General features: G+C 38.6%; 1 protein-coding gene across 20 annotated transcripts in view; it reads right to left on the bottom strand.

Moving 5' to 3' along the window:
- The window catches only part of BNC2 (basonuclin zinc finger protein 2), a 430,833-nt gene that overhangs the window by 268,859 nt on the left and 142,113 nt on the right, over positions 1 to 19,861 (bottom strand). Inside the window, exons 1-2 of one of the 20 annotated variants that reach the window (XM_082468007.1) lie at positions 5,390 to 6,671; positions 4,789 to 4,832 (exon numbers count right to left, since the gene is read on the bottom strand). The exons of 17 other annotated variants lie outside the window; for them this stretch is intronic. Coding sequence is in view for 2 of the 3 variants with exons in the window: in XM_082468000.1 (XP_082324126.1) it covers positions 23 to 25 (3 nt within the window). In the remaining variant the exon portion in view is untranslated. Of the gene's footprint in view, positions 1 to 22; positions 3,112 to 4,788; positions 4,833 to 5,389; positions 6,672 to 19,861 lie in introns of those variants that run through there. 2 more of the 20 variants (XM_082468000.1, XM_082468003.1) reach the window with 2 other exon arrangements.

A 19,861-nucleotide genomic window follows, 5' to 3' on the forward strand; every position in this document is an offset into this window, starting at 1 on the left:
TAGTACTGGTAACATACGGTACCATGAGCTGCAGTGGCCTCCCCGTCAGTGGTGCAAGGGTCACAGATCACTCCTGGCCTTCGGGCCGACAGCAAAGCACAGCCCAGGGAGGGGGGGACAGGGACCGGGCGGGGAGGGGCCCCTCGCTGCTCTCGGGCAGTTTACACAAGAAGGCAGCTCAGCTCCTTTCTGGCGCATTCCTCCTCTCTATCTCCCAACCTCTCTGCATGTGTCCTGCCGTATTTTCTTCAGCTGGTAATTGTCCGGATGGCCAGACTTTAAACAGCCACAGTTTAGGAAAAAGCGAAACCCTTCTAAGTGACCATCACAGCAAATCAGCTTCACGCTGGTGGGTAAAATTTTCCAAGGGAAGTGTTCTTCTGATAGTTCCTGAGTCTCTAAGTGGCCCCCCTCGCCCCCGCCCTCACGGGCCGCCACACACACTCCCCTAGAGGGCGAAATGCACTGTGGCAATAAAACATTCATGCGACTTGGAATTTTAACACAATGCCATTTCCCTAGTTTAACCTGAAAGGAATGCACTAGTCACAACAGACTACATCATCCTGCCATTAAACCCTGCCAAGGAACCGCTTTTTTGGCCCTCCCGGGCCAGCTTTGACGGGAAAGGAGTACACAGACCCACACACTGAGCACAGAGGGGCCACCTCTGCTTCCTTGGCAGGGCCCAGCAACACCCTACTCTTGAACGTGACCCCTGACCCCTTGCATTGTGACCGGCTTGTGATGCGTGTGTCACTCTGGCACTTCTGCAGAGCCACACACTGCGCTGGCCGTTGGCGGCTCCCCTCTCCACAGGACTTGGGCCGACGCCAGAGGTTCTCTCTTCTTATTAGTGCTACTATTGAAAGGCTCGTGTTGAAGGTGGGGAGGCTTTTGCCTTGTGCTGGAGAGGGGTCTGTTTCTCCTTTTCCTTTGTTTGTCTTAGACTTTTTAAAAAACAAACTTTGCATTTGCATTCATAATTAGGTTATGATTACTGACAAACTGGTTTGCTTTGGGGACTACTTATCAAAGCTGCCAGTTCTTCCGCATTTAAGTGACATTTAATTTAGACTTACAAAATACAAAAACAGAAATTATTCTGACTTCTCTGGAGAATTTTAGAGGAAAACTCAAAGGTGTTGAACTCTAAAACATCCACACTTAACCATTTCATGTTAAAGTACTATCACACAACAATCAAGGAATAAATTAGTTTTTTGTTGTTTTTTTTTAAAACCCTAGATGTATTGATTTATTACTTGTGCAGAGATGTCTGCCTTCCAAGGAACAGAAGCGACAAACTAAGGGACAAGGAAAAACATGTGTACAACAAATGAAAAACTGAAAATCACATTAAAGGTTTTTAACTGTTTAAAGTAATTTTTAACTCTGCTGTGATGCCAATTTGGCCCTTTAGAGCCGATCACAAAAGTATTGATTTTTATTAGTTTTGGAAGTTACAAGACACCATAATTTTGCCCCTCCAACATCCTTCTTCCTTTATCCTCAACTTCTCTCTCAATACTAACGTATGCCTTCCAGATTTTTCTACTTTTCTGATTTTTTTTTTTTTCCTTTTCTCATCATTAACTATTTTCATATGGGGCACTTTCACTTTCAACTTTGCCCTACTATTTTGTCTTCTAATTCATCCTCTCTACTCTAGTCACAGGCCATTCCAAGAAGTGGCAAGTCCCTCCTTCTGGCCCTGACCCTGAACTACAGCCAGGTGAGCTGATTATCCCTGCAAAAGGCAGAAGGTGTTCCAGCTTTAATCTCCTAGAATGAGGCCACATCCCCTTCCTGCAACAATTGAAGAACATCTTACTTCATCTAAGAGAACACCCAAAATGATGATCGCTATCAGGTTAACATGCACATAGAAAATAAAGCCAAATTGTCTCCTTTAGCATAAATTTTGTCTCCTTAGTAGCTGGAATTAGTCTTAAGCCCCAGTTAAAAGACTTCTTTTTCCTTTCCTTTAAACAGAAATTATCATGCCTTGAAGAGTCATTCTAATCCCAAACCATGTTAATTCTAGCTAGGAGGACAGCAATTAATTAAAAAAAAAAAAAGGAATTATACCTGACTTCCGGAACTGGGGGTGGGAAATCAAGCCAACAGTGAAGCAAAGATTATCAAATCCTATGTGAAATATTTCCATTTCAAAATGTAAATGCTGAAATCAAACTGTCATTTTAATCTATATGAAACAACAATAGAGACATTTGATTTTTCCAAGTAATCTGACTTGTTACCAATGTATATTCAAATTCCAGTTTTTATGTTACTAGAGGGAAATGTAGTAAAACTGCAGACAGCACCACTTAAAGCAATGAGATTAAAATCACAGAGGATAATTTCTATTTAAGTTCAGACAGATACACTTTTTTGCTCATATCAAATTAATCAACACAGTGATCTCAAAGCATCTTGGCCCAATATCCAGAGAAAGAAGAGTGAAGGTCTGTGATTATGCACATGCAGCATGTTAAACCTCTCAACTGTGATGCGGTTCCTCTGAAGACCTCTGGAACTTTGAGACACATTGCTAAAAATAAGCAATAACCCATCCCTTATTTCTAAATAAAAAATTGTCAACCGATTTTATAATCTTAATACTGCTATGGTACAGTGATGCATCATGAGAAAGTCATATTTTTATAGGAAATTGTACCAATACAAATAAGGAGAAACAGAATCATCCAAAACCTGCTAGAAAAGAAAGTTATATCAATAAGTTCACTGAATTGCATAAAGTTGTACAAATCCAAAAGTTTTGCAGAAATACAAACATTTTAGAGGGTACATGGTGTATGATCAAATCTGTGATAACCATGAGTGATTTTCATTTTCCTTTAACCAAAAGAAAACATTACTGTGTTAAACGGCACTTAGAAATACAAATTTTTAAGTTTTGTAAGTTACCGTTTAGCTTCTAGAAAGCAAAATAGGTGAGATGTTTCTCACCAACTCCTATTAAGATGAGCACAAACAAGCACGTGTTAATCTATTCTTCTCAACAAGAGTCTACTTGGAGCTACGGGATTCGCTAAATCAACCACCCCTAGTCGTCCCGCCACCGACCCGTCCCCAGCGCGCGCGCACACACACACACACACACACACACACACACACACACACACACACACACACACACACACACACACACGCAGTTAGACTCGAACCCTGAGTGAGGGCAACCCTCAGAGGCAACAAGATGAGACAGGAAAGGAAGTGTGTGGATAGAAGAGGGAAGGAAGAAAAAGGAAAGAGAGGCAGTAGGATGAAACCAGACTGAAAGAAACACAAGCAACAGGAAAGAAAAGGACGAGAGAGACAGAGAATGAGGTGGGGAGGAGCAAAATGGAAAGGGAGAGAGAAGGGGAAGAAACTGCAGGGAAAAAACGGATGGCTGGGGAGAGAGGAGGTACCAGAGCCCCACGACACAACAGTGGATCAAGCAGCTGGCTGGAGATGCTAATTCAGCGCTTTAACAAATCAATGCCACTTGAAAAGTACAATGCGAGCCCTCACTGGGTAGATGTCAGGGGACTGAGAAAATGCATTCTCAAGTATTTCACATTAAGAGGGAATAATGTGTTAATTTATAACTCTTCACCCTCTACACTTGGATTATCTATCTGTGTCAGCGATTTGACTTCTTAAATTTATCAAAAAGGCATGCAAAGGGAGGCAGCTCTGGCTGCACCACTGGGAAATGAAGTTTCAGAAGAGCCTGTCCTGGGCAGCCCTGCGGTTCTTTTCACTTTCCGATTTGGGCTGAAGTGTCAGTGGGGGTGGCAGGAAGGAGTGAGCATTTGAAGGCAAGATCGAGGGAGGAGGGGATCTCCTGGTCCAGTTACTAACACAACCCAAGGAAAGGCTTTCTTGGCCTGTGGTTGATTGCATTAGGTACCATCCGTCAAAAGTGACACAGAAGAGAAGGAATAACTTGAATCAGCAACCCCGAGCTGCCATCGTCAGAATTTACTTTAGGGAAACTTACTTAAGTCTCTCGGCACACCCAGCAGAAGAGAAGCTGCTGACAATTGGGCTCTAATTAAGACAGTACTCTCGCAATGCCACCGGAGCCCCATAGACAGAGCTTATCAACATAGGAAGGGAAGGGAGGGCTAAGTTTATTTTATTTGGTTAGTTTTGAGAAGGGGAGGGGAGATGTTGAAGAACTGATATATTACATCCCAGCATTCAGGAGCCTAATGTTTCTTTCTTAAGAAAATCCTATTTTATTAAACATCAGATTCTCGTAATCGTTTCCTAATTGTTCCTTAATGTAACTTTAGCCAACTTTTAATACAATTATAACACAGCTCCTAACCAGAAGGATAGAAAGACTCTTAGTATTTTTTGCTGCCAAAATTAAAGCGTTATCAGACTCAAGTTTTCAGAGTGCAAGCATTGTCAAGACACAAAGGCAAGTGTGTTAAAACTGTAGAATAAATAGAAGAGAGTTTCAAGAAGGTGTTTTAATTAAGGTGACAGCTTCAAAGATATGAAGGGGGAAAGTGATTATTACATATAAAGAAAAAAAAAATGACCAGATTTTAACTGCTCTGAGTTTCACTTTAAGATTGTTTAAACTACACACAGCAGTGTTTTAAACTGTGGGGATATTTTTATTTGCTACTCGTACAATTGCAACAGAAACATTCTCTTATTTTCGGGACATTCATATATAAATGAATGCTGATGAATGGAAATGAGATGCTATACATGATGGGCAACGTGCAACATTTAGTTTCAAAAACGCAAAGTTACCTCACTCACTGAAGCTTGAATCTCTTCCCTTCTACAACTGGGCACTAAAAGAAATGAAAGACAATGACAGACCTACTTGTTTCTATTGGCTAAACACCACCTTCCAGAGAACTCGTGACAGAAAATAAACATTCTTTCCATCTCATGTTCTGCATCTTTTCTATTACACAGCTACTTTTTAAAATGAATATTTGATTAGAAGCTGAAATTATAAATAGCCAGAAATTTTACAGCTGCACTGAGCCAAAGGATTAAAATGTCCAAAATAGTGTGATTACTTAATGAATGTTTTATTTCTTCCAAAGGAGAAAATTAATAAGGAATTTCCTAGGTAAAGAGCGTAGAGTACATTACTTTCCCTTTTCATATAATCTTAGGAGACAGACTATATATTCTGAATTCTATGCAATGGCAGAGAATCATACGGTATGCATTTCAAGGGCCTCTATGCCCTGAGAGTAGGATTTGTCCTATCCCCGGTTTTTGCATGAATTACCATTACTGTCTGTCCCACCCATGCCATCCCCACGTAAACTATCTATTCTTATCATTATGGTAACATTAATCCCATTCTCCCCTCCCCCTCGCCCACCACACTCACCTAAGGGGTTAAAAGACTTCAGTACATTTGTGACTTGTCAGTGACATATAATACCCAGGTCCTTCATGCAATCAACTTTTACTTGACATGTATTTGCTCATCACAGGACCCGCATTACTACTGGGAAAATGAAGAAAAACCTAAATTAACACTTGACATTCAATATGGTCAAGTCCTTAATTGGCTGGGCTTCCTGAGAAAGCAATTTTCTATTCCCCAAACTGTTCGCGTGTCATGTGTGGAGTGCAGCTCTTGGCCATCACTGCTGTCCCTCGCTCCCTCTAATGAGAGCAGATGAATTAGTGCTACGTGACACGATTTGAACAGGGCTTCCTCCTCTTCCCCTCCCCCCAATCTTTCTCCTATACCAGTGACAGCTGTGTGGCAAGGGAAAGAAAGAGAAATGCAAGAGCAAACAATCCTGTAAAGGATGATCATTTTTTTTTAAATGAACCTTAAATGTCTTGTTGAAACTCCAGAACAACAGGGTCATTTAATTGTGGAGGTGGGGAACAAAGATCAGGGGAATTATCTGGCTATGGTTGATTTCAGTTGTATTAACTTCCAGCATGTTTCTTCCATTCCTGGCTAGTTGCAGTACTAGATTGCACTGGTCTAATTAAAATGGAATTTACATCGACTTAAAAAAGTTTTTTTTTTAAAGGTCTGGAGAATGGGTCAACTAGAAAAAAAATGAACAGCAGGAAATGATTATTATTCTAAGATAAACATACCCCTGGATTAAAGAAAAAGATCTTTTCAACAAATGTTTAGGTCTCAAGAACCTGCAACACAAAACTATGTCACTATACTTTGCTTTCAAATACTGTTCAGAATCTGAACTTAATGCTAATCACTGTATTTTAAATCATTTTGTTTAGTTCCCTTTGATTGTTGAATGTTTGCAACAAAAGCTATTTGAACACTGATTTCATTCTGCTATTTTGGAGAGAGAGGGAACATAGTCTGCTTCATATGTGCTTATCTAGCTCAATAAGAAACAACTGAGGACTTCCCTGGTGGCACAGTGGTTAAGAATACACCTGCCAAGGCAGGGGACATGGGTTCGAGCCCTGATCCAGGAAGATCCCACATGCCGCAGAACAACTAAGCCTGTGCGCCACAACTACTGAGCCTGTGCTCTAGAGCCCACGAGCCACAACTACTGAGCCAATGTGCCACAACTACTGAAGCCCGTGTGCCTAGAGCCTGTGCTCCGCAACAAGAGAAGCCACTGCAATGAGAAGCCCACGCACCACAAGGAAGAGTAGCCCACGCGAGCAGCAACGAAGACCCAACGCAGCCATAAATAAATAAATAAATTATAAACAAACAAACAAAAAAGAAACAACTGAAAGGAAGGTAGGTCAGAATTTGCCCTGTTCAGAGATACTAAAAGGTAAACTGAAGGGATTTCTGAGTCTTCACTTACTCATTTTGAAACCAAAGAGGAAGTAATTTTAAATGCCTAAATTACTAAACCAATACGATTAGGACCAAAAACAACTAGAGGAAGTAAGAATATGTGGCAGATCACACATTTGGGAAAGTAGTCAGTCCAAAGGACATGCATCAAGTGAAAATAATTAGTTACTCACACCTTAGCACTTGGGATCTTCACTCATCTTTTTTAAACGAGAGCTAAAGCAAAGGTACTACCGGTGCACTAGAAGGTATATCAAGATTGTACCGGTGCCACAAAATCAACGTAAGCATGCAAAATACAAAACTCTCTCAAGTACAGTTCCCCTGCCTCAAATAAATAGCTTGATCATTTATTAGTTATTCCTCATAATTCTGAATATAATTTAAGTAATATTTCAGTAAGAAAATTGTGAAGTAAATTTGAATACACAAAAATATGGTGAGGAGCTTCCTTGGTGGCGCAGTGGTTAAGAATCCGCCTGCCAATGCAGGGGACATGGGTTCAATCCCTGGTCCGGGAAGATCCCACATGCTGCGGCGCAACTAAGCCCGTGCACCACAACTACTGAACCCCCGCTCTAGAGCTCACGAGCCACAACTTCTGAGGCCCGCGCGCCTAGAGCCCATGCTCCGCAACTAGAGAAAGCCCACACACAGCAACGAAGACCCAACGCAGCCAAAAATAAATAAATAAAATAAATTTATATAAAAAAAATATGGTGAAACCCACTTTTGCACTCTGTTTAAAGTTATAATCTAAAACCCAAAAAAAGCTCTTTCCACATTTTATATTCGAGGGAAATAACATGAAAGGAAATGAAGTTTTATATGGTTTTTCTTAAAAAAGAGTCAATTCATAACATGATTTTAAATACTGCTATGCTGACAGAAGACAAGCTGTAATGTAAGGAAACTTTTTGGACCACCTTTGATCTTCTACTTTGTTGGAACATTATCGTTTTGGATAATATGAAAACTCTAAAAGATGAGAATAATTTAGAAGTATTTTCACTGAAGCAAAACAATGCAATGGACACCCACTCTGCATATATTATCCCTCTGGTGGCCAAAGCACCGATATTTCAAGTTAAGAAATCTTTCAAATATACTTGAGACAGCTTGTGATTTGGCATTCTATTAGGCATCTAAAAGAAGTAAATAATTTGGTATTCTGGAAAAGCAGCTCAGTCGAATACATCCAGTTAACTGCTACAGTAGCATTATAATCACTGAGCAACAAAGGGCAGTGTATTCTGCCCACAGCTTTAGGGTGACCTTTGCAATGCTGACTAGTCCGTCAAGTTCCATCTCTGAGATACACGGTACAGACAGGGGTGGTTTATTAACTGAGGTAGGAACTAAGACCAGGAGCCTCCGAAAGGGTAGGCATTTCACATTCAGGAAATGGGGAATTCCTTTCCCTCAGAAGAAAAGCTGAGCACCATGAGATCAGGCTGGGCAGCCCCCATATTCTTTCCCAAAGCGCTAGCCTTCTGTGGTGTAGAAACTCCCAAGTATTAGGACAGCATCAGCATCTTTTCCCATCCTCCCCTACATTTCTAAAAACTGTAATGAAATTCCAACTGGGAATTGGTAAAACGGGATCAATGACTTTGAGCTCTAAGAATAAAGCTGAAAAAGAATGTTGACATCATCTCAGAGCTTTAAACAAATTGTGCGGAGTCCTGCCTTATCTGGGGTACTTTCCAGCCACTGCTAACAGGGTGGACTGACAATTCAAGGGGGCAACAATCAGAGAGATGACTGCACTGGACCCGAAGATTGGATCACCTGTAGCAAAGTCAACCTTTTTGACTCAAGAAATGCACTTCTTGATTTAAGAAAGTTAACTGCGACTATGGCAACGTGACATGCTTAAACTTGATATTCTCTTAGGGGTGAGCAGGCTTTGAAGCTCATAATAAACTTAAAATGGCTCTGTGGAATGTTAAGGCTTAATGCAGATGCTTGGTGCTACTGTCATGCCTACACAAAAAGAAGTCGACCTGGAAATAACTGCATTAACGGCTCCAGGGTATTTAAAATGGAAGGCTCCCCCTCTCCCTTTTTTATTAAGAGTTTTACTTTGAACCCTAAGAAGAAGCTGCATTAAGTTTCCAACTTGTTTAGCACAGCTCAAATTAAAATACTTATTCCAGTTTAGAAAGGCATCATGTTTGCCACCCACCGAGTACATGTTACCCTCACATTACACCATTCGCGAGAAGTATAAACACAGCGGAGAGAGAAATGACTGCTTTAAAATAGCCTGGCACATGGAACAATAAAACTATTTCTCAAATACAAAGCACAAATGTTATTTTATAAAAATGAAGAGCATCTAAAAGGGTATACTCTTTTATCCTCCATTCTTCACCACCCTCTTAACCACAGTACTTCCCTCCCCTGTATTAAAGATATTTTATCTAATTCCCAGTTGAAAGGCTTCTGAAAGTGGTAAGTCCCAGCTGTGTTGATGCTGAACTTCTTGCACATGGCACACCAACGTCATTCTGACACACGTACAGATGCTTTGTAACAAGCTGCACCAGTCACTTGAGTTGAAATACCTGACTTGCTATATAAAACAAACTATTGTTACTCTCTGGTCTTTCCTCCAGTTCAGCTCTTCTCTGCTGTCTTGGAAGCAAACCAACAGCTTGTTAATGTTGACATCAGTGATGACTCCCTTCTGATTGGTGTCTGACACTGTCCAGCAATGCTGTTCAACAAGACCCTAGACAGAACCTAGGCACACAGAGGCCCTGTTTGCAGATCATTTTAACAAGATGTTCTTGTTTCCTGTTCCCACGAAAATCAATAACAGGATGACGTTCAATTTGAAATTCAAACCAATTAATTACCTGTTTTGTTGAAAATGTTGATATCTGATTTCCCTAGAGAATTTCAATTATGACTAGATTATTTCTCTTAAAGAGCCCCTTCGAAAAATTTAGAAAGACACTGAAAACCTCATCTTATACAACATAAATGATGTTTTCTTGAAGCTCGTATACAATATTGGCCTTGTACAAATTAGTACAGGGAAGTTTTGCCTTGTGGTCCCATCTCTTCCCCGTGACATCATAATCAATTGCCTGGTAAATTATTGCGTTCCCACAAAGATTCAGGGCCAAGAATCCACTGCTTAAAGGTGAGATGAAAAGCCCTTTATAGCTGAATTCAGCTTTTCATATATACATCAGTGACTGACACAAATCATGGGATTCTTTTCCAAATTTAGAAATCTCCCCTTCCTTCCCTAGAATTCTAAAATTCTTACTTTTCTACCTTTATTAAAAGTCTTTGTCCATTTTTTGTTTTGCTCATGTTTGATTTTTCTTTATATGTGGGTCATAAGAAGAAAAGCTATACATCAAAACTCTCAGCACCAGAAATATATTTACTAAACTTTTTATTAAATTGTGAAAAAAAAATGAAGAATTCAGTCTCATCCCAGTGGGGAATTCCCAAGATGAATGCTCACATGCAATGAAACTATTATCTTCATCCTTTAAAATATTACCTAAAACAGAGGTTTCTATCTGGCAGCCAGTAGGCTGAATAGAGCCTACAGATGAGTTTTGTTTGGACCACACACTTTTAAAAACATTTGAAAAGGTTGCCAAGATTTAAAAATCAGGAGATTCTGACATAAAAATCTGGATTTCTGACTTCCCATTAAAAAAAAAAAGAGAGAGAAGAGGAAGACCTCACAACATTGGGCCTGCATTCCCACCTGGCAACAACCGGTTAGAGCTGGGGAGCTGCTACCTCACTGTGGTTGACACAAGGGCCTTCTGGTCCACCACAGTCCCCATCAGATTCACTCCTCTTGCTTTGTTTACCTTACTTCCTCATGGCCCCTTTGGGCAACTCCTGATCTTTAAAATGCCATACTACTCCAAAGAGGGTTTACAGAGTTTGTGGAAGAAAAAGAGAAGCGTGTCTTCTCTTTCTTATTTCATGGGCTTACACAATGTAAAACAGTGGGTAGATTTTACTTCAAAATACAGTTGTTCAATCAAACATCAAGTGCAAAGCAAACTCCTTTTCATAATTAAAAAAATTTGTAAAGCAAATCCAAAACTGATGATCTTGTCTTACACAGTGGTTCAACAAAACATTTACACTAGTTTTCAATCAACCACATTCTTCTCTGCAGCCCAGAAAACGTGCTCAGGTCAAACTATTACTGAGATCTACATCCATTTTGTTCCTTCACATGTTAACACTTCTGCACTTCCTTTCTTGAACGATCATGTACTTAAGTGAAAACTGACCCTAATATGAAAATAGAATACATCTTCAAGGTAAATTTTAAAAGTCAACATTTAGGATGCATGAATATTATCATAGCAAATACTCATCTTTACTGGCTCCACATGTATGCCACAATCTGACATTTATACTTATATTAAATAGACATTATTGCAGGTTCAAATGACCCCAAAAGTCATGGCATATTTCTTTAAAAATGATTATTACCTAAAAGCAGATGTCTATGACAAAGTCACCATGCACTTCTATTTGCTTTTTTTCTTAACTGGAAGCAAGTGCAAGGAGAAAGTCTTTTCTATTTCACTATTTCCAATGAACCACAACAATATAGTTCTTCTGTCTATAAACAGAGTTTACAAACAAATTAGAAATACCCTATTTAGCAGAGGAAAGTATCTTTTCCCTTCACCAAAGGATATCAACAGGCTATCTCTGCTGTACTGTATGGCTCAGAATGCACTAAATATGCTATGACCAGCCATATTCCAACTTATTAAAAAGAAAAAAAATGTAAATCAACTTTAGGAGAGTGTTTGCAAATTATGTTTCATCGCTGGCCCGCATTCTTGAAAGATTATTTTTCAATTAGGTGTTTCCTTCCTAACAGACAGGCATTTTTCTTCCAGTTTAACCTTAAGAAAGTAACCCTTGAACACATGCCAAATTTACTTCACAATCAAACTTTAATCCCCAAAATCTCTTGATTCTTAACAACTTGAACAACTTTAAGTAAACAGTTCACAAAATCATAATGATCATACTGCATTCCTTAACACCCAGTTGACTAGGAAAAGAGAAAATGCTGTAAGTATGAGCTCCATAAATAGTCTTGGGCCCGATAGCTGAACAACAATGTGATATACTCCTTTTGGGAAGCATTCTTCCTTAATATCCATTATGTTTGAAATTTGAGCAATTAGAAGCAGACACCTGGAACTCAATTATTAATTTACGTCTCCCCACCCCTTTTACACTTCTTTTGAAACCATCTCTTAAGGTGCTTCTTAAAGAGATGACCCCGTGGGATAGCATGCATGTAACGGTTCACATTATTTTCTTTAAAACATCTTGGTATAATCTAAGACTAAACATATTCTCTTTCTTCTTTAAGAGTATCACTTTATAAAAAATTTTAAATTTCTCAAATGACTAATGAGTAAAATGGTAAAAAACAAAAATTAAAACAAGAGTTCTAGGAAAAGTATTGATATAATTCACCACATTCATGTTGATTTATCTACTATCACATATTAGAAAGGGGAATTTTATGGAAAAACACAGCTAATTCCCATCCATGACGACCAAAGTTTTAAAATTTTCTCCTCAGGTTCACATGGCAGCTGACTGCAAATACATAAAACAGTTCTAGAAGACTCCTGATTTGTTTATTTTTGTTTGCACTTTATTGTGTTAAGATAAAAAAATAAAGCATGAGATAATGAATGTTTAATATTATTTAATATATATTCTATGGGGATGAAGGTATTACATTCAATTCTTTCTATGAATCACTGATTTCTAGGAAAGGGTATCTAAAACTAGGCTTACACTGAGGCTCATTTCAACATTCTACATTTGTTTTAAAAAGAGAGAGAGAGAGAGACCAAAAGTACAGGCATACCGGCACACAAAGAACAGCGGGTCATCAGCATACTCAGAAGGCAGGCAGCAGTTGGTTTACAAAGAAGTTATTAAAAATAGTTATTTGCACAAGTAAAAATTAGCACTTCTCACTTTTAACCAAAAAGGTGTGTTTTTAATATAAAGAACATCCAAGCTTCTCTGCTCATGAGAAAACCTGGAATATATTATACAAGCATGAATGTGGCCCAGGAAGCAGTATATGAGATGTGCTTGCTATCGACAGCTTAACACTTCATTTTCATTACTCTAATCTCACCACAGGCTGTGAACACTCTTTTTTTTCTTATGTGAACAACAATGGTGCAAGAAAAACCAAGCTGACAGGCAGGCGGGGTTCATTAAATGCACAAGGCCTTTATACCCATAACACATCTCACCTATATGAAGCCAGGGTTCGGGCTCCCATGCTGGCTACTGAAACAAGCTCTCCCAGATGTTGGACTTCTCTCTCGATCCCTTCCCTACTTCATTTATAATAAACGTCAAAAAAAGAGTCAAAATGGAAAAATTCTTTTTCACAAGGAACTCCGTTTAACAGACAATAGGATTGGTAAGATATTTTAAGATTTATTCAGTCCCTGGTTACTTTCCAAAGTTGTCCAAGAAGACAAAAAAGAAGTGGTTGGGAAGGGAAATGATGAGATGTCTGCAGTTCGAGTCATAGTCTAATCTTGGTATCTCCATCTCAGTTTAGTTCTAACTCATTTGAGGATAACTGCAGTTTTTCACTGGTTGAAAATGGCAATTCACAAAGTAAGAATCAATCAAGCTATTTCCCAATGAATGACACTGAGCTTCCCCAAAAAGCTACCCTCAGGGAGCAAAAAGTAGCTACAAAGTAAGGAATCATTAAAATGACATTCCTAACATGGGGAATTCCTTTTTAGGGTGAGCTATCCATACACTCATTGCATTTGAGGCAGCCACTGCCAAAACCTCAACAAACCTAGAAATGAATCACTTAATTCCTACAACCAACCAAAGGACAGGTGTACACTTCCTGCCTGTCTGTGTACCACATACAAATGCACTACCACGTGACATTGTGGGGTTTCAGATTTTTTCCACAGCAAGACAGTAAGTCTTTCCACAAAGTCTAGAGCAGGGCTTTGGTTTTGGTTCTTTCTGGTACTCTAATATTTATACCTAAAAAAAAAAAAAAAAAAAAGAATAAAAGAAAAGCAATATTAGATAGAGCCACAAATAACCTACCTGACTCTTGAGTTATGTTCTGACATGAGGTCAACAAGGAGGCGACTTCATGAATATGCTCAGCGTATAATTACTGTTCCATTTCTTGCAAGTGGCCTCCCAGTCATGTCCACTGCCCTCCAGCATTGGCAGAGGGCACAGGAGTGGGCAGCTTTCTTTACCTATGCCTGATTAGGTGCCCCAAATAGCCATCCTAATGATTTAAGTCAATGAAATCTTTCTTGCTTAAATTTTAATGGAAGAAAAAAAAAAACATTTTTAAAACCCTAGTGATGGACGTTCTCATTTTAATATTAGTTGTGTTATTATGTTAAGCCAGCTGAAAGTAATTATTTTCGGCATGTAAAATATTCATTATCCTGAAATTTTTCTTTTTAAACTCCCAGTTCAGGTACTCTGATCATCAAGTATGAGTCCTGAAGAACTGTCTAGAAAACAAATAGCCACTAAAAGACACCTTAATAAAGTTGAAAAATTCATGACAGTCACACAAAAGCACAGCAGGTCCAGGACTGGAAGCTGTGTCTTTCCCATGTAGAATATTTTCTAATCTTGTCCATTTTAACAGTCTCTCAGCTGTGTAGGACAATGAGTTAAAATTTATTAAATACAAAACAGTAGTGAATCCTCCTCATTGTGTTATGTATACTGCATGCTTTCAATTTCAATTTATAATGTCACCCATTAATATCAGCCCTGCCACGACTTCGATTCCTTTTTTTTAAATGTTCCAGTTAACTCTTATTAACTTCAGTTTGTCTCAAAGAGTCATACCTTCAACCTATTGATGGAAAACTTTACACGTTTTCCTTCTAACAAAATGCTCTCTTGCGCAGATGTAAGTCTAACTGCACAAAATGATAAAGCCAAGAATTACTTTAAAAAAAAAGAAAAAGAGAAAAGCAAAATCGCTATTCAGCTAAGTACCTTTCTTACATGGTGAAGGATCCAACTGAACTGCCTTTCAGCGCCTTTGAACGATAAGCCTGGGCCCTTGGTAACACGTTTTTATCACGCCCAGACTTAGAGAACCCTTACAGAGCAGAACTCAGGACAGTCCTCCTGTCAGCACCTCCACAATGAGGACCACATCTGAGGGTGGCACCTCTTTCCCATCCCTCTGCCACAGCGAGGTACTGCCTTTTAATTCCTTTATATTAGGGCAAATAGACCCAGTGAAAGTAAGGAGAAATCCAGAAAAAGAAAAAAGAGGGGAAAGGAAAATAAAGTAAGAAATTAGGTCTATGGGAACGGAAATAGGAAGAAAGAACAGCCTAACCATGTATTTAGGTATTTAGGTCATTAAGTAAATGGCCGCCAACCCAACAGACTTAAAGCATCCCCTTCTCAACAACACACAAACCCTGAAGACAGCAGCAAAATAACACTGCAGTCTAAAAATACTGAGTAAATAAGATGTCAGATATGCTCAAGAGAATCCGTGCTACAATGAGTAACTTCCTACTGTTCAAGATTTTCATTTTCTTAACAGAAATGAAAAACTGATGAGCTTAATTAAAGAAAAACAAAAGGATATTATTTTGTTGTTAAAGGATCAATTCTTTTTTTTAATTGGAATGATGATTAATAAGCTGAGAATTTGATTTCTACATTAGCCAGTTTGAATAATGCATTGTTTCTCCACAAGCATTCCCATTAAGAAAGGCTCTGTGGATGAAGAAATGATACAGCTCTTCCTCTCTTCTCCTGATCTCTGACTCTGTGGCATGAAATGCTACCCAGAGCATTTGAACAGAACAACACCGCACACCGCCCTCACGCAAAAGAACTCTAGTCATAAATTTTTCACCTTAGGGTTTGAATGTACACTATGAAATTTGCTAGGCTTCCTACAGGGAATGTACAAATTAAAAAAGAATCAATACTTTTATTTTTCCTAGTCTCTAAATTTCTTTTAAAACTGGGGAGGGAGAAGGCAGTACAGGTCATGCTCAGTGAGGAGATGGGGGTACCTCGGATGTCACCGCCCCAGGCATCATTTTCCGGACGTCATCTGTACATATTAAAACTTCCTGGAGCTTGAGTTGTTCAGAAAGTTTTTCATCTTATTTTTTTCGCCTGTTTACAATTGTATCTTACAGGAAAAAACTCCTTCTTCTACACAATGTCTTGCTTGTATGTCAGGATAGAAAGGCTGCTATGCCTGAATTATGCTTCTTTTCCCTTATTTCTCTAAAGCTTAAAAATAGATGTTGAAGTTCCTTGAAAGGGTTTTTGACTCCCTTCCTCCTTCTCTCCCTGGTCCTTAAGTAGACGAGGATCACCAAGCAAAATGTGGAAGCCAGCTGCTTTTTGGGAAATAAAAATGGCATCAGCTTTGGCAGACAGGGATGAGATCAATCATTTCCTATGATCCCCAAACAATCTTCTCTCTGACCAAGGCCTGGAAAAGGGTAGTTGTGTAGCGGCAAAAACATACCACGAGAGGGACAAGAGGATTTTCACATGGTGAAGAATTCATTCCACGTACAGAACAACCCAGGCTCCAAACCTCACATGAAAGGAAATCTTGGAACCATTATATTCCATGTTCTTTGGAGAGTAACAAGCAGGGAGTCCCAGAAAAAATTTCTCTCACTAAAAAAGTCACCCCACGATTCACTCTCTTCTCCCTGCTACCACAAAGTTCCCTGACAATATTCCGTGGGAAAAAAGGAGTTAACTCCTAGTTCATTTCCAACACAATGATTCAAATTGTGGACACAAGCTAAAAGCAAATTCCAGTTTCTTGTCTCATTCCTTTTGATACATACATACATATGTGTGTGTGTGTGTGTGTGTATGTATATTCTAATCAAGCATCCCAAGTTCAGAAAATACCTCTTAGGCTGTACAGAGTCATTAGCTATTCATGTTTATAGGGAAAGTCCTGTGGAAAGCTTTGCAGACTGATGAAGGCAGGTGCCCAATCTAACTTTTAAGTGTGTGTCAGGCATATATAAGGTGGGGAGAGAGAAGCACTAGAATTCTTGTTTTTCGCTGAAGTGGATGACGCCAGCTCACTATCTGTAACAGCCCGTTCCTTTGGAATCAGCTCCCCATGTCACAACGACCTGGCAAACTTGAATGCTTTCACTATCACTGGAGTCCTTGCAATCCTGCTTTGGCTGTGACCCATTCACTTTTGCCCCAACTTCTCCGAGATGCCTTACTCAGCATCTAATTAGTTAGGGAGGATTTGCCGCGGCTCTTAACCCTGACACAGAGTGGGAGGATGTGCTGCTGTGGGAGCCCAAATCTGTCCTGTCACTCCATTAATCAGATTTCCATAAAGCCACGCATGAACAACAGAATTTATCAGTGAGTGTTCAGATACACCCATAAATGCAATTATAAAAAATACCTACAATTATAGAGATAAGATAGCTGCACCTTTAGGGATTGATTTTTCGACTGTGGTTACTTGACTCACCTTAGCAAAAGGCTTTACAAATTACACACACACACAGTCCCAGGGTGCAGATGACAGAAATGTGAGAAGAGTAATTTCAAAATGATCACCTACTATGTTCCAAGTCACTTAATGTATCGTGGTGAAAATAAACTTGAAATTTGTGCAGATTTTTAATATATACAATATATACCACATACACATCTGAGAATATGTTTGTGCCTGATCTGCTTTTACACATATGTAAACACCACAAATAAGGCCAACTACTTTCCCCTCCCTTGCATTACAAATTAGACAGTACCTGTTAAGTGAAGTCTTCGTGTTATACGTAGACTTACAAAGTATAGGCCAGCACACGTACCTGTCTCTATGCTATAATTTGTATTTTAACAATTATCCACATATTCCTATTTTAGTGTTACATTATAAGAATGGATGATAAGAATTATATGTGAACATATGTCTACAGTTAAGACTTCAAACTAAAACACATTATCACTCAAATTAGAGAGGGGAACTAAATTGGAGGTAGCAGCCTACCGATTCAACAAGCTGAAATTACATGCCTCCTAATATAATATAAATATTTATTTTAGCATCATGACCGTAAGTTTGGTCAATTTAATCTTTTTTTAGTAAGACATGATTACTAAAACACACCGACTGTAAGAAGGGGAGTAAAAAGGGAGGAGGAAAAGTGCAGAAACCTAGGGATGCATGATGCCTGGCAGTGAAAGTCATTTTCAAAGACCATTAACTATCAACTGCTTTACTCAGGTCTCTGGTTAAATAAGAATATACATCCTCTGTTAAAAGGGACGGGACGGCTGCACGAGTGGGATAGAGTTTAGAATAAAAATGTATTGTACAAACTAGAAAGAAGAATCAAACCACGATATACAATTAGGCATCTGACTTGTAAGAAACACTGTCTATGTGCCTTTTAAACTGTTAATGAATAAACATTCAAATTATTTGGCGGGGGAGGGGGGCAGGTAGGAAGTCAGACAAAACCACCATTTCCACTTGAAAATATAGATTCAACCAACGGAAACTGTGTTTGCCTATATGAATAGAAAGAACTAAAAGACTACTGGGAGAAAAATTCATTTCAAACCTGCTTTTAAATGGATTCCAGCAATGTTATTATATGTTTCTGACAATATATTTTATTTATCATTCCTCTGAAATGGGCTAGATTTTATATTAGTGAGAAAGTTTGCTTGACTCTGTCCTATCTCTGGTGAGCAGACGCTCTGGTATTAACGTAAATCACTGATTTAATTTTTAGCTTTCGTGGTTTGCCCCTCACCTATCTAGGAAATGATTTCTCTGGTGATAACTAACACATCATGCTAATGAGACAATCTAATGCACAATAGAAAAATGTCACTACTAATAATATTTGCATGAAGTTAAATAAAGCAACTGTAGGATAATGTCAGACAGTTGTTCTTTAACAAGACACAGTTTCACAATGAAATTATGTTGTTAATTTTGTTACATCATTGGGTGAATCCTAAATTACTACATAATGATGCACAGAGTCATTTATAATTCTAACTTAGTATTTCACTCGAGTCTGAAAAGAGACCTTATTAAGGGATCCACATTTTATTTGAAACAGGTTAAATATACCTCACTAATAATAAAAGGTAAATGCCTCTAGTAATGTGTAAAAGTGTGGGCTCTAGCCCTTTACCTGCTATGGTTTCATTTCTGAAAAGATTTCAAAATATATTAGACTGTTGCATCCCTTGAGGTAGCTACAAAAATTTTATTTGCTATTCTTTCACATGCACAAAAGATTTACAGAAATCGAAAAATCGCCATTTAAAGCCTGATTAAAAACATCAACAACAACTTCCAAAAGCAGGCCTGATTTTGTGCTTTTAACAGTACTTTGTGAGGTTAAAATGGGCAAAATAACATTCTGGACTCTAGGAGATGAACAGAGAAGATGAGCAAAGGGTTTCTGGTTATTCTCGACCTGTCACTGATCAAAGTGACCCAAAGAAGAACTCCCTTTACAAAAGTCAAGAGTCATGCCCTTTAAGGTTACCAAATATCTGTCTGTATGGAAAAATATTATCCCTTTCGAAAACATCATACTCAAATACAGGAGAAAAATGTAGAGAGGCAGGAAAATGCAGTCAAATTGTCATATCTCAAAGTTTAGGGGAACAGACTTAGTTCCACCAAATCTAAATTGGCTTCAGATTGTATCTTTTTTGTTAGAATTACACAGACTGAAGATTTACATATTAGCAGATCTAACTTTGCTTATACAAAACAAAAGACAAAGATTTTCATAACCCTACTTCCTAAATTACCCATAGAAGATACAACCCTAGAATATTAAATTTCAGTATTCATGAGCTATTTCCCACTCTTAAGTTTTGCTGTAGTTAGATACTACGGATGGTGAATTCTCTGTAACTCAGTTTTAAAACCTGCTAGTCAGTCTTTTCTAATATTTAAAGAAACGATCAGGT

Source organism: Balaenoptera physalus (genome assembly GCF_965194825.1).
Source record: "Balaenoptera physalus genome assembly, chromosome: 7".
NCBI classification, from domain to species: Eukaryota; Metazoa; Chordata; class Mammalia; order Artiodactyla; family Balaenopteridae; genus Balaenoptera; species Balaenoptera physalus.